This window comes from Atractosteus spatula, chromosome 1 (genome assembly GCF_055471065.1).
Source record: "Atractosteus spatula isolate fAtrSpa1 chromosome 1, fAtrSpa1.hap1, whole genome shotgun sequence".
Classification (NCBI taxonomy): domain Eukaryota; kingdom Metazoa; phylum Chordata; class Actinopteri; order Semionotiformes; family Lepisosteidae; genus Atractosteus; species Atractosteus spatula.
The window spans coordinates 24,368,017-24,383,483 of NC_142706.1; the positions used below are offsets into that span (position 1 = coordinate 24,368,017).

At 42.2% G+C, this 15,467-nt stretch overlaps 1 protein-coding gene across 1 annotated transcript in view; it reads left to right on the forward strand.

Moving 5' to 3' along the window:
• gabrg1 (gamma-aminobutyric acid type A receptor subunit gamma1) overlaps nucleotides 1–15,467 on the forward strand; it is a 115,207-nt gene that overhangs the window by 50,955 nt on the left and 48,785 nt on the right. The window contains exons 5-6 of the mRNA XM_088910195.1: nucleotides 9,527–9,609; nucleotides 10,063–10,200. Of these exons, the coding sequence (XP_088766321.1) occupies nucleotides 9,527–9,609; nucleotides 10,063–10,200 (221 nt within the window). The remainder of the gene's footprint in view (nucleotides 1–9,526; nucleotides 9,610–10,062; nucleotides 10,201–15,467) is intronic.

Sequence of the window (15,467 nt, forward strand, 5' to 3'; positions counted from 1 at the left end):
ATACAGGATATCCCCCAAGAGGTATCCAGGTAACAGTGAAACGGGCATACAGATGCAGCCATTCAAAATGCGCGGGCGATACCGCATTATTTTCCGGTACGCTGTACGCAGTCTACCGCAAGCTACCGGTAAATACCGCGAGTTACCGGTAAATACCGCTAGCAAAATAATAGTATCCGGAATTTCCGCAAGGTGGAGCTAATAAAGCTCAACCTCTCATGTTTGAGCTGTAGCCATCAAAGTCTTTAACGAAGATATTAATAATAGTATTAATAATAAATGACCTTGGACAAGCTGTAAACTCAAAGTATTGCCCTGGTCCACATTCTTTTTTTCATTGACCGTCTTTGTAAAAGTAACGCCACAGCATTTCGCAATCACGCATTTTTTTCCAATCATGCAAAGTACAGTGATTCACCATGCCTTTCACATGCTCATAAAAGAGATTGATTTAGGGACATAAACATATTACCGTATGCAAACTGTACTGTATACAGTATGTATATGTATATTTAATGTCTTAACTGTGCCCGTTTAAGTATTGAATATTCATATCTAATTTTACCACTGAAGGGAAATCTTAGTAGCTGAGCATAAAAACAATAGGAGCATACTGCAACGCGTGTGAAGGCCATAAACGATATTAATTTTGGAACATAAACATACAGTATATGGCTGGTCTCGGTACTTTAAAGAAAACATACACGAAACATGGTTTCATTATGACCAGAATCTTGAGATATTTTTAACTTGATTTACAGTATTTGAGAGGTATGTCTTAACACCGATACTACAGTGCTTAAGTACTACTCACGTATATGTTTCTAGGTTTATATTATGCATTTCATAAGGTCAAATTACTTTTGAGCAACTAATAAGAAGCGCGAAACGGTATGCGTTTTACTTTCGTTTCGTGCTGGGACCCGTGGATTGATTAGAGATATCAAGTACATACAAGTCATTTTTTAAATGTTGTAGTTCGTCTTGAAAAAATGTTACGAGTACATCATCTATCAACAATTACACAGGTTCTGTTTCCATATTGCGGATTTTGGTTACGTAATATTATTTTCTAGATTTCACGTTGTGAATATATGATTTGGGCAAACAGAGCCGCAAAGAAGTACATTATGGGTTGTTGTTTTTTTTTGCAGTTTTATCTAGAACAAGCGATGCTTAAACCTTTGTCTGATTCTTGTGAAACTATCCACACGACAGTTACAGTACCTAGGAGTTGACTTCAGTGATGTCACTGATGGGATGTTTCTAAAAATCCATCCTCTGTAAAACGTCTTCTCTAGTTGTCCTGCATATGTATTCGCTAATGAAGCTGTGTGTTCTGAGCCTGGATCTCTACATTTCTGTATGAACCACCTTAGAGGGCTAAAGACAGCTTGTGTTTAAATTGAGTGTAAGGCAATTTATGCTTCTAAAGTCATGGTCAGCATTTTTGTACTGTGCTGTAAACTTGTTCTGTGCCTAGTCACATTATTTTATAGCGTTTTCATAGCGTTATCAAATCTGGTGGCGCTGTGTTAGTTTCCTGACTCCCATGTCACATGGTCTGTGATTGTAACCTGTAATACCGGTTTAATTCGTCACAGCCAGCACTCCGGTTGTAAAGTAGAAGCAGGCGAGATTTCCAGCGAAAAACACCTCCCCCTTCTTCAGGTGTGAGGGTCTTCTGCTCAGAATGAAACGCTAAAATGTAATGTAGGCTCTGAATGGGTTCTGACTTGCTTTAACAAAATATGTTTACAAATCCTTTCACCTGGCATTTTCGTAGTTAGAAATTATGGAACGCTCTGTTAAAAGCAAGGGAGTTTTTATGTCCGTTGCAGTTCTTTTGCAACATGAATATAATTATATCGTTATTAATTTCTTGAGATACGCGATTCCATATTATATTCCCTTTTAATCAAATTCTAAAAGTATGCTTGTTGACTCCGGTATCGCGTTAGTTAAAGACTTCGATGCTTAAAATGTTTAGGAGAAATGGAATACTGGTGTGTATGTTTTCTTTAAAGTACCGAGACCAGCCATATACTGTATGTTTAAGTTCCAAAATTAATATCGTTTATGGACTTCACACGCGTTGCAGTATGCTCCTATTCTTTTTATGCTCAGGCACTAAGTAAAAGGAGATGCTTCATATTGCTTGACTAATTTTAAAAACTAAGTTAGAAATGCAGACGCTCCCTCGGTGCGCTGCTCTGGTGCGCCGGCTCTTACACAGTGCCTGTCTGCCGTAAGCGTTACAATATACATACCCAACACTGCTTGTACCCATCTGTCATGCAAATAAAACACCTTGAATTGAATTGAATTGAGGGGAGAGGGGGGAATACTAAAGCCAATACTGGCTCAATACCCTCGATGGGCTTTGACGTGCTAATGCGTTGGTTTAACAGTCCGGGTGTGGCAGGCTTCCAATGTCAACTCGACTCGATTGGAAGACAATGAACGTATTTTGTGATATTTAGAAATATAAATTTGTTTGGTGCGAGTGAGGTTTTATTTAATCTCTGACCAAGGGAAACGTTTCATTTTTTCAAAGAAATGTTTGTTAAAAAATAAAGTCATAGTTCTATGGGATTCAATCACAGACCATGTGACATGGGAGTCAGGAAACTACTGTAACACACAGCGCCACCGGATTTAATAACGCAATAAAAACGCTATAAAATAATGTGACTAGGCACAGAAAAAGTTTACAGCACAGTACAATAATAAATGCTGACCATGACTTTAGAAGCATAAATTACCTTACACTCAATTTAAACACAAGCTGTCTTTCTGTATGAACCTCTAAGCTGGTTCATACAGAAAATGTAGAAATGCATTAGCCTGATTATGATTAAAAAACACATAATTAAACACGCGTTTGCGATTTAAATCAGAACACGATTTAAATCAATATAAATGTTTATATTGTAACGCATACTGTCCAGCCTCCATTTCTCTATAAAAATTTACTCTGTTGCACACACACACACAATAGAAGGAGGAACCGCTGTCAGAAGGGAAGATATGTTCAAAATATCGCAAATATCGTTCATGTTGCGATATTTTGAAATATAAAAGTCAATTTATTGTCCATAATATCGCTATTCTATTTTTTCGAAGAAATGTTTGTTAAAAGAAAAGTCCGGCACCAGCTGGATTCGATCACACAACCTCCCAGTTGCTAGTCACGCACCTAGACCAGTCGGCTAGAAGACAGCTCGCATGAACAGGCAGGCGAAAAAGCCCTACACAGCCCTGTCGCAGCACACGAATACCGTTATTAAATTCTTTAGATACGCGATTCCATATTATATTCCCTTTTAATCAAATTCTAAAAGTATGCTTGTTGACTCCGGTATCATGTTAGTTAAACACTTCAAAGCTTAAAATGTTTAGGGAGAAATGGAATACTGGTGTGTATTTTTTTCTTTAAAGTACCAAGACCAGCTACAGTATATACTGTATGTTTATGTTCCAAAATTAATATCGTTTATGGCCTTCACACGCGTTACAGTATGCTCCTATTCTTTTTATGCTCAGCTACTAAGATTTCCCTTCAGTGGTAAAATTCAATATCTACAACGGGCACAGCAAAGACGTTTTTACTGTAAGTCTTTCTACGACAGACCAACGGACCACGAGTGCCCCTGTCGGTCAACCAATCACGTACTGCGGTGCCACGCGTCATCTTGCGTCATACTGAGCGACGTCACCTGCGGTACGTGTCTGTGACGCGCACTTTGAATGGCTGCATCTGTACAGTCTGGGGAGATCGCCCATTTTCCAAGTAAATAGATCCCTGGTTCCGCACCCCTTGGTGTTTCTCTCTCTCTCTCTCTCTCTCTCGGGCCCGCGCTCTTGCCGGGCTTGTCTTGTGTCTCTCTCTCATCTGGGCATGGGAGTGCTGCTGGCGGGTGGTGACGTAGAAGAAATAAAGCACAGTTTTTAACTCCACAAGCCTGAGTCTCTGTGTTCATCCTCAACGAACCCGAATTCATTACATTGGTGTCAGAAGCGGGAGGATGGACAGTGAACGGCCGATGATGTCGGACTCTGAGAAGCGCCGGTTCCCCCAGCAGCCGAGCGACCTCCCTAAACCGCCAGGGGCCGGGACAACCCCTCAGCACCGCCAGTGCTGGAGCAGCACCCCTGCTCCAGCCTGCGCCGGTAAGACCAAGCCATTATAATGGGGAGATCTCATGGCAAATGTTTGAGGCCCAGTTCCAGATGGCGGCCTGGGCAAATGCCTGGTCTCACGTGGAGATGGCGGGCAACCTAGGGGATGGCGGGTCCTGGAAGGAAAGGCCTGCCAGGCGTTTGCTGGATGTACCCGGGGACCAGCGGTACAACTACGCGGCGTTGGCGTCGGCCCTCTGGAGGCGTTTTGGCAGGAGAGGGGAGGCGCCGGGACTGCTGCGGGCAAGGTTGCCCCAACGTTGCTGCCTAGCGGGAGAGCCACTGGGTCCGGTCACGCAGACGTGGCCTATTTAGCCCGCCAGGGTTACCCTACTCTCCCGGAGGAGGCCCGCCGGGAGATAGCGCTCCAGGCGTTCCTCTGGGCCCTGGCGCAGACTGAGGTGCGGCGCCACATGATGCTGGCCGCGCCGGTCCCCTTGGAGCAGGCCCTGGCTCTGGCTGAGCAGGCTGATGCCGTATTCGAGGAGACTGGTGGGCACCAACGGAGGGGGACACGGGGAATCAGATGTGGAGGAGGAGACGGCCAGCGCGGCGATGCCGGGGGAGCGACGACGGCTGGTCATCTGCCACCGCTGTGGGGAGAGGGGGCACATCGCCCGGGAGTGCCAGGCGCGCTAGAGCCCCAAGGACTCCGGAGGCCGTCGGGAAACGGGAGCAGGGCGGCCTAAAGGGGGGAAGGCCGCCCTTGAGCGACGCTACCCCCACTCCAGAAAGCCAGAAGGAGCGCTTCACCCCACCTGCTGTGGGAAGGGTTGGCCACAGCCGGGGCTTATTTCTTCCCTGCCTCATTGAGGACAGACCCTGCCAGGCCCTCGTCGACACCGGTTTAACCATCACCCTGCTGCAGCCTGGTGTCCCGCCGGGCACCGAGGCAGCCAGACCCCCAGGGCGCTCATCGTGCAGTTTGGGGCTGCAAGGGTGAAACACCCCTTCTACCTTACCCCAGTCCGCGAAGCCCGGCTGTAACCAACCTTTCCCACAGCAGGCAGGGTGAAGCGCTCCTTCTGGCTTTCTGGAGCGGGGGTAGCGTCGCTCAAGGGCGGCCTTCCCCCCTTTAGGCCGCCCCGCTCCTGTTGCCCGATGGCCTCCGGAGTCTTTTGGGCTCCAGAGCCTGGCACTCCCGGGCGATGTGCCCCCTCTCCCCACAGCGGTGGCAGATGACCAGCCTTCGTCGCTCCCCCGGCATCGCCGCGCTGGCCATCTCCTCCTCCCCATCTGATTCCCCGTGCGCCCCTCCGTTGGTGCCCACCAGTCTCCTCGAATACAGCCTTCTCAGCCAGAGCCAGGGCCTGCTCCAAGGGGACCGACGCGGCCAGCATCAAGTGGCGCTGCACCTCAGTCTGCGCCAGGGCCCAGAGGAACGCCTGGAGCGCTATCTCCCGGCGGGCCTCCTCCGGGAGAGTAGGGTAATGCTGGCGGGCTAAATAGGCCACGTCTGCGTGACCGGACCCAGTGGCTCTCCCGCTAGGCAGCAGCTTTGGGGCAACCTTGCCCGCAGCAGTCCCGGCGCCTCCCCTCTCCTGCCAAAACGCCTCCAGAGGGCCGACGCCAACGCCGCGTAGTTGTACCGCTGGTCCCCGGGTACATCCAGCAACGCCTGGCAGGCCTTCCCCTCTAGGATGGCGGCGAGGTGGCCCGCCATCTCCACCTGAGACCAGATGTTTGCCCAGGCTGCCATCTGGATATGGGTCTCAAACACTTGCCATGGAACCTCCCCATTATAACGGCTCGGTCTCACCTGCGCAGGCTGGAGCAGGGGTGGCGGGCTGGACCACGCTGCTCTGGCGTCTCCTTCCTGCCACACGGCCTGAGGCGACCCAGGAAAGGGCCCCCCTTCCGCCGAGTAGTTCACCGTTGGGTAGCCCTGATAAGGGCTGTGGCCACTGGAGGTGCTGAGGGGTCGTCCCGGCCCCTGGCGGCTGCTGCTCGCCCCCAAAAGGCCCTTTAAGGGGCCACTTGGCTGCTGGGGGAACCGGCGCTTCTCTGAGTCCGACGTCATCGGCCATTCACTGTCCATCCTCCCGCTTCTGACACCAATGTAATGAATTTGGGTTCGTTGAGGACGAACACAGAGACTCAAACTCGTGAAGTTAAAAACTGCCCTTTATTTCTTCTCCGTCACCACCCGCCAGCAGCACTCCCACGCCCAGACGAGAGAGAGAGACACAAGACAAGCCCGCCACTAGCGCGGGCCCGAGAAAGAGAGAGAAACACCAAGGGGTTGCGGAACCAGGGAACTATTTACATGGAAAACGGGCGATCTCCCCAGACTGTACGCCCGTTTCACTGTTACCTGGATACCTCTTGGGGGATATCCTGTATATCCTCTTGGGGGAATATCCTCTTGTGGGATATTCTAACAACAAGTGATTATAAGACGATCTGTCAAAGTGCAATGAAATACAATATGCTGGACAGTATGCTTCTCAAAGTGCTTTACAGGATAACAACAATAACAACAACAATTTTACAAGTCCTGGGAGAAAGAATATCATCAATATTAATAATAATAATAAACTTTATTTTATATAGAGCGTTTAAAGATGGCTTCTCAAAGCACTTTACAGGATAACAACTGATGAAACAACAGTGGCCGGGGGTTGAAAATACCTGTGAAACCGGTTTGTTCACAAACAATGTACTGTAGACACAGAGACTCAGTAGCAATAGCAATTAGCAATGTCAAAATAGCAATATTATGGACACACAATTGCCTTTTTTTAAAAAACTTTTTTTGACAGCTGGTTTTTGTTCACAGCTTGACACAAATTTATCAGTGAAAAGACTATGGGCATTCTTCCTCCCCCCTACACTCTCAGAGTAGAATAGAATTTATTATTAGCACAATTTATTACAGTGCTAAATTTAATGTTATTGATTACTAATAGTTTATACTAACACCTAGCTTTCTTAACGCGAGAAGTACTACCGTAAGTAAGTACTGTAAGTTCTTACTGTACTGTACTTAAGTACTACTGATGTCAGCAAGTTAAGGAGTAAGGGGTTTTGGAGGGGGGGGAGGTGTCTTTCGCTGGAAGACTTGCCCCCTTTTACTTTGAAAATACCTGTGAAACCGGTTTAATTCGTCACAGCCAGCACTCCCACAGAGAGTGATGAAAACCGCGCTGCGCCAGGCGAATGCACATTAATATGTTGGGCTTTCGGGCTCAGGTGGATTTGCGCCCTACAGTTCAACCTGCGGTGCCGCTGTGTACTGTACATACAGTACGAACATGTGTTATTTTGAAATATAACAAATGTCAATATACTGTAGTGTCCATAATATTTGCTATTTTAGTTTTTCAAAGAAGTGTTTCTGTTAAAAGAAAACTCATAGCGATTGCTGGATTTGAGCACCCGACCTCACGTTTATACAGTACTCTAAATCGGTCACTTAAGCCGTGGCGCCACCGAGGCAAGTCATGTGACATGTACTGAAACAGCAATATAGATATTACAGTAATATGGTCGGAAGGTCAACCACATGTAAGACTTTGGTGCTTAAAATGTTTAGGGAGAAATTGAGTATTTGTGTGTATTTTTCTTTAAAATACCAATAACAGCAACATACAGTTTACATAATATGTTTATGTTCCTAAATTAATATCGTTTATGACCTTTATGACCTTCGTTATGCTCCTCTGCGTTTTATGCTTAGCTACTAAAATTTCCCGTTAGTGGTAAAATTCCATATAAATATTCAATACTAAGCGGATTAAAATGTGCACAGTAAAGAGATTAAATGATTAAATCTTTTCACTAACGACCAATACACCACATTATCTTCCGTGTCGCATTAACAATGGAATGTTTTTTTTACAAGTGTCAAAAGAAGCGATACACAACCTGTCTCCTCCATAACTCTTCAGTTTACAGAGAAATTCCACCAGAGCCTCACAACATTGTCCAATAATACTCTTCTTGTTTTGAGCTAGATTTGAGCTACAGACCATAACAGACCAAAAAAACAGAATCCACCTGCGATTCGGGTGTTAACAAAACGTGTTTACAAAGAAAGTGAAATACAGTAATACTACCAGCTATATAGATACATAGATTTAGATATTTAGATCCTTAAATTAATATCATTATTAATTTATTTATATACTGTACGTGATTACATATTCTCACTACTTCTTAGCGTAGATAAGAAAGCGTAGATAAAAAGCTTGGATTCTCATGGATCTGATACAAGTATCTTTTAATACAGTCTTTGTTTTGCTCTTGAGGATCCTAGTGATATTTTGAGCTCTGGTTGATTGATAAGTGTTGCAATTTAAATAATTTCCGTTGTCAGAAATTTTGAAACGCTCTGTTAAAAGCAGGGGAGTTTTTATGCCTGTTATAGTAAAAGAAAATGCCTGACAAAGTAGGGCTTGGACAGTTTCCAAGTGCTTGTACAAATGTGCTAAAGAAATGAACAAAAAAAAGTCATATTGTTATCATATTGGCTAGCTAATGTCCTGTCCTCGTTAGATCAACGAATTCCTGTGGTGTTTGTCAAAGAAAAAAAAGTATTTTCGTTTAAAATGACGGTTAGAAAGAATGTGGACCAGCGTAATACTTTGAGTTTACAGCTTGTCCAAAGTCATTCATTATTAATACTATTAGTAATATCTTCGGTAAAGGTTTTGATGCATAAAATATTTCTGCATAATTAAAATATTTATGATAAAGGTAGGTTGTGTACTTCTGCCCAACTGAGCAATCTTGCTTTCATAAAATATACCATCTTTTTAATGACTGATGATTAACATGCTGTAATACACAGTTTAAATTTAAAAGCTCAAATGCTGTACATGAGAGGTTAAGCTTTATTGGCTCCTCCTGGCGGTTTTACAAGGTGATTCCGGATTTTTCCGGTATGACGTCAAATTACGCGTTACACCGTGTGATACTGCGTTTGGATGCGACACACCCACCGCAGTGCAGCGCGAAATACCCCACGTGTTTTGAATGGCTGCATCTGTATCTACTTACAATTATGACTTACAATGTTTTGAAACTTATACTTTATAATCTAATCCTTAGATTTATCATTTACACCTTGATTACCTGCTAGGTATGTGCAATCTTTAACTTCCTGGGTAGGTACCTCTTCTAAAATAAAAGATATACAGGTATGTTATTAACAGCTTAACCTTGTATTCATTAGTCTCATAATGCAGTTGTTCTGCACCAGAAACAGGCAATGGCCAATAAAGGCCAGTTTCAGAGCTCTGATCAAATCAGCATGAAGTCACTCTGATATTTTAATCTATTGATTAATAGATATACTATTACATGTTTAAGACTAAACTTTTAACATTTCTGTTTTTATTAGGTTGACAATTAATGCGGAATGCTACCTTAAACTACATAACTTTCCAATGGATGAGCATTCCTGTCCACTGGAGTTTTCAAGCTGTAGGTGCTAATTCTTATGTAATCCATTGACACACTATTACTCTTGTTCAGTAAAATCAAAATGATTTTCAAGCACAAAACGTATACATACAGTTCTGAAATCCAGTCTCAATTTGAAATGCCTATCTTAAATAGTTGTTTATTTAAGCTTGAAAACTGTATCTAGAAATCTAGAAAATTAAAAATAATGAAGTATGTATTTTAATAGTTAATGCTCTGTTTGTTCCACATTTGAATAATGTGCATATTTTTTATATTTGTGGTATTTTTCTAAGTGTTAAGAGAAAGATGCCTGGGGAATGTCATTGTTAAACTACTTATTTTAGTGTAATATCATCTTTCTTTTTTTTCTTTTGTGTGTAAGTGACTCAAAGTCATACATTCTTGTGTAGAAATTTGGATAAATTGCACTTAGTATAATACTGCAAATTTGAGAATTTTTTTTTCTCATAGATGGCTATCCTAAAAATGAAATACTATACAGATGGCAAAGAAGGTCTGTGGAAGTTGCAGATCAAAGATATTGGAGATTATATCAGTTTGCATTCATTGGGCTGCGGAATACATCTGATGTGGCTCACACTCAATCAGGTAAGACAATTAAAACATTAATGCAACATTTTGCTGCTTTTTTGGATTTCAGGACAAATACAGTTTAATTTGAGATGTGTTGGGTGTTCTGGATACATTGACATACTGTTAAGTTCACAGAATGAGGTAGGGATTGGAATGGCAGGACATTTATGTGTGTGTATTGTTCATGGTTTTGTTTTGTTTTAAGACCCAGTATAGTGGTTTTTCTTTCATTATATATAACATTTTCTGGTAACCTTGGAATACATCAGGAGGTTGTTATGCCCAAATGAGCCAGAGCTTGTAGCCCTTGGTCTCCACAGAAAATGGCCACAGTTGCATGAGGAATCAAACACCTTCTGTCATAGCAGACTTACCTTGATATTTGGCCGAATATGTGGCTATGTCACTAGTAGAGTGCACTACCAACCACTGTGGGGTGTAACAACACACATAAGCAGTGGAAAACCTCAACAATCCAGTGGGAAAAGTCCTGTTTTGACAGATTCTGTTCCAGTTCCATAGCGACAAAAAGCTGGTCAGTATGATATTGCCCGTATGAAACTCATATAGGGAATAGCATCTTCTGGCACCAGTCCATTTCTGAGACGAAGGAACAACATAAACTCAAAATCACTGTTTAACATGAAATTATAATTAGTATAAGAACATAAAAATGGTTACGAATGAGAGGAGTCTATTTGGGCTATCTAGCTAGTTTGGTAGTTGATGTTTCAGCTGTTTCTTCAAAGAAGCTAGAAGAAGGGTATCAGCTTCAACAACATGGTTGCATAGCTTGTTCCATACTCCCACAACCCTTTGGTTATATAAATGAGTGCTGTTTCCAACAGGGTTTTTACTTGTACCCTCTGGTTCTTGGTTCACCATTTAATCTGAAGAGATCTGCTGGGCTAACCTCCTGTAATAGTCTCTTTTAGCTCAGTGTTTCATATTTTGCATTTAAAATTGGTTTTCACTATCTACATGCAAAACCCTGTAACTGTTTCCATTTCATATCATGGTCCGGGTGTTTTAACAGTCTTGAATTTGATCTTTTTGAATATCATTTGCTGCTTCATGAGTGTTAGCTAATTCTACTAATTTGGTATGATTTGCAATCTTGAAAGATCTTGCCATTTTAACCAATATACGAATTATACCTGAATCTAGATCACTGATGTAAATTATGAACAGTGGAGCTAGTAAAGGGATGGCATTGTGGCACAGCAGTTAGCATTTCTGCCTCGCAGTGCTGGGGCCCTGGGTCCAATTCCAGACCTGCGGCACTATCTGGGTGTACTTTGTATGTTTTCCTGTGTTTGTGTGGGTTTCCTGTATGTGCTGTTTTCTCCCACAGTCCAAAAACATACTTGTAGGTTAATTGGCTTATGGAAAAATTGGCCGTGGTGTGAGTGTGCGTGTGTTTCTACCAGTATGTGCCCTGTGGTGAACTGGTGTCCCATCCATGGTGTGTCCAGCTTAGCGCCTGTTCCTAGCTGGAATAGGCTCCAGCTCCCCCAAGACCCTACACTGGATAAAAGAGGTTAGAAATGGATGGTTAGGCACTAGTAAAGATCCCTTTGGAATTCCTCTGATTACAATATATCGCCCTAGTTTGAGTATTCACCCCTTACTGTACACTCTGTTATATTTAATAACCAGTTCTCAATCCAAATAGTTGGAAGGGTCATGTGTACATTAAGGTACTGCTTGCAATTTGAGAATTGATCATTTATGAAGAACTTTATCAAAAGTCTTTCGAAAATCCATATACTTTATATTACATGCCAAGTGTGTATCCATTACTTTTTCTGCTTGTTTAAAAAACCCTGACGTGTTGATAAGGTAAGACCATCTTTTACAGGTGGATTCTGAATACATCTTTTGGTTCCTATAGTACAATTCATAAGGTACCATCAGCCCTTGGGGATTTATTATTCTTGAGTGTGTCGAGTACCCAAAACACTTTTGCCTATTCCATGCTTCTCCCTTTCATTGTCTAAATGTTTCCCATTTTTGTCCTTTGTATATTTTACCTCATGCTTGACAGACATTTTACTGTTGTACTAAGGGAAGAGCTTTTCATTATTTGTTTTAGCCTCCATTACAATTTCCCTTTCAGTTTCTCTCTGGACTATTTATTTTGATCTGTTATTGTAAATTACAGTATTATGCTATTTGTCTTAAGCATTTAAGTCAAAATGTGTTTTTATGTCCACTTTGGTCCTCCCTTAGTCTTATCCACTACCTTTTGAATTTTTATGCCCCCTTCCCCACCATCTTTCATTCTAGTTTAATATGTTTCTGTGTTTCCTTTGTGGATTCTTGTTCCAAGGCAACAGGTTCCCTTCTCATTTAGATAGTACTAGATGTAATCTGTAGCATCTGTTCAGATGCCCTGTGCCATGGAAAGGTATCCATAGCCCAGAAAGCTGGAGCCTTTTTCTGTACATTATGTACTCATCCATGTATTATTTTAAATGATTTACATTTGTGATTTTTAATGGTTGCCCGATTCTTGGAGGATTCCTGAGACCACTGATTTGGCCCTGTTCTTCAGTTTCTTTCCAAGTTGTTTAAGTTTGTTTCCTTCTGGAAAGTGGGATGATTGTAATAGAATGGCATTATTAACATTGAAATAACCTTAGAAAGGAATACCAGATTTTGGAATAACAATACTCAAAATCTCTCACCAGTCAGATATAGTCATTCTAAAAGGACAAGGAAGACAACAACAAATTTAATGGAGTCAACAGTTGATCAACTCCCAATTTAGATGTGAGCTTTTCCATCAGTGACCAGATATCTTTGGGTTGTAAGTGTTCCATCAACCATTTATGGGCAGAATATATCATAGATTAAACTGAGTTGTCAAGTGCTGCAGATGTTTATCCCACATAAAAAAAATCACTTCAAAAACATCCAAAGAGAGGGCATTTCCACCAATGTAAGTGGCAAATACACCTCTAGTACAGTTCATATAATGGGGGAACACGTGTCAGCGCCCCAAGAACAGCTGGATATGGCCTAGTACTCCCTCACAAAATTAAACCAAGTCATGTTGAATGTTAACTTACTTTCCAGATTGGCAATTTGCTTTGCAGGCAGATAAAAGATGCTCTATATGCACCTTGGCAGATATGCAAGATGCATGAGTCCATTATAAAAATAAAATGTACATGCATGATATTTAAAAAAAATCAGAAGCTTTAAACAATAGACCACAATTAATAAATAAAACTGTGTTGTTAGTGAGTTAAATAGATGCCTAAGATACCTGATGAAAATAAAATATAACAATACATTTTTGTGCAAACTGAGCAGGTTAATAGTGGTGGGAATAAAACATAATATCTAAATTATTGCCCTGGTGGATTGAGCTCAAAAAGATGTCTGCCAGCTGTAGCTGTGTAGCAATATGAACATGGATACCATGCCCGTGAGTTGGGCTAAACACTTTCCACTGTGCTTTGCATAGCAAATTAGTTAGCAGCAACAGGAGCATTATTTTTAGGAAAGGATGGCGTTGTAATGGTGGTGTTGACCCCTCAACCCAATGACATGGCTTGACATAAGTATTTGGCCTAGTACTCCCTGAGAGTCTAGTGTTGCATAAGCGGGCCACAGAGCCTAACCTTCAGGAACTAACTTACCAGTTGCATGTGAATTCAGTGCTGGATGGTGACACAGATGCCACAAGTAGTGTTGTTTTCCTGTTCAGAAGTATCATGGTTAGGATCAAGGCATACAGTGCAAGAGTTATGGTCATCTTCTAGGGCAACATCTTGTCATAAATTCCTCTGTGATAGTTAGGCATGATGAACTCCAGTCCTGTGAGAGGAATTGAGTTTTGTCCTCTAGTCCTAGGTCTTTATAGACCCTGAAGCAATCCTAAATCATTCTTGGTTAAGCAGCCTTCTCTCATACCGCACCTCTTCCCAAGATAGACACTCTCTTCCAGCTCAGTAGTCAATTAATGTAAGAAATCACTGGTTGATGCTATTTTGCTTGCTGGCATACGCTCGTGGCCATATTAGTATGGACAAATCAGTGAGTAAACTGGTTGATGCTTCAAGGAAAGAAATGTTTTCCAAAGTTTACGCCTCTTACAACATTACATTCTCCTTCCCTCTGATGAAACCTATCAGTCAAAGCAACATCAGCAAGTAGGAAGAACATTTGAGACAAACCATTGGCATTACCCTTGTGTTTTCTTGTGTGATTGGCCACTGTGAACTTATAGGGCTGCTGACTTAGGTTTCTATGTTATGACTGTGTAACGTCTGTCTTTATTCTTCTTCATGCACATCAGGGGAGCATGGTCTGTCAATAGACTGAATTGCCTCCCCAAAAAATAACACTTAACACACTATAGTGCCTACTTGATTGCCAGAGATTCCTTTTCAAAATTGGGGTAACCTTGTCTTTGCAGCTTTGATCTTACAGCTAATGTACAGAACGGGATGCTCCTCTTCATCTGCTTCCTAAGATAGGATGGCCCCGAATTCAGTTACTTTAGCATCCGTCTGTGTAATCACGGACTTTGGAGTTCAGAGATTTTTAACAATGGTTTTGAGCATAGGGTGTCTTTGAAATTCAAAAAAACCTCTTCTGCTTCCAGTATCCACTTGATGCAATCAAGGAGAGAAACCCTAGTCAGGTCATGTAGTGGCACTGCAGTCAAGGGATATTTTGGAATGGATCATTATAATAACCTGCAAGACCTGGAAAAACTCTCAATGTGTTTCTTATTAACTGGCCTTTAAAAAGTTAACTTTTTATGGTTGATCAGTCCCCTTCCAACAATATAATCCAAGTCATTAGCTTCACTTAGACATTTTTTTTAATTCACCATAAGACCAGCTTCTCTTAGACTTTTTGTAATTGTTTTAAGATCCTGAAGATGTTCTTGCCAGGAATGCCTTTGAATAACCACATTGTCCAAATAGGCAGCCACCAAATTTTGATGAGATCTACTGTAAGTACCCTCTCCATGTGGTCTAAATGGTAAAATACAATATTGATACAGCCTGTCAGGTGCAGTGAAAGCAGTCTTCTCTTAATAGTTGGTGGCCAATGGTACTTGCCAGTATCCCTTCATCAAATCAATTTTGCTAATGAACTGATCTGTGCGATCAGTTTGTCTGCCTGTGTTGGGGCCTGTGTCAGGGGGTAAGCATCAAAATCCGAGATCTTGTTGTTGATCCATTGGGCTTGGGCACTAATATCATGGAACTGGACCATTGGAGAATCTTCTATAATGCCCATTTTCAACATAGCCCGGA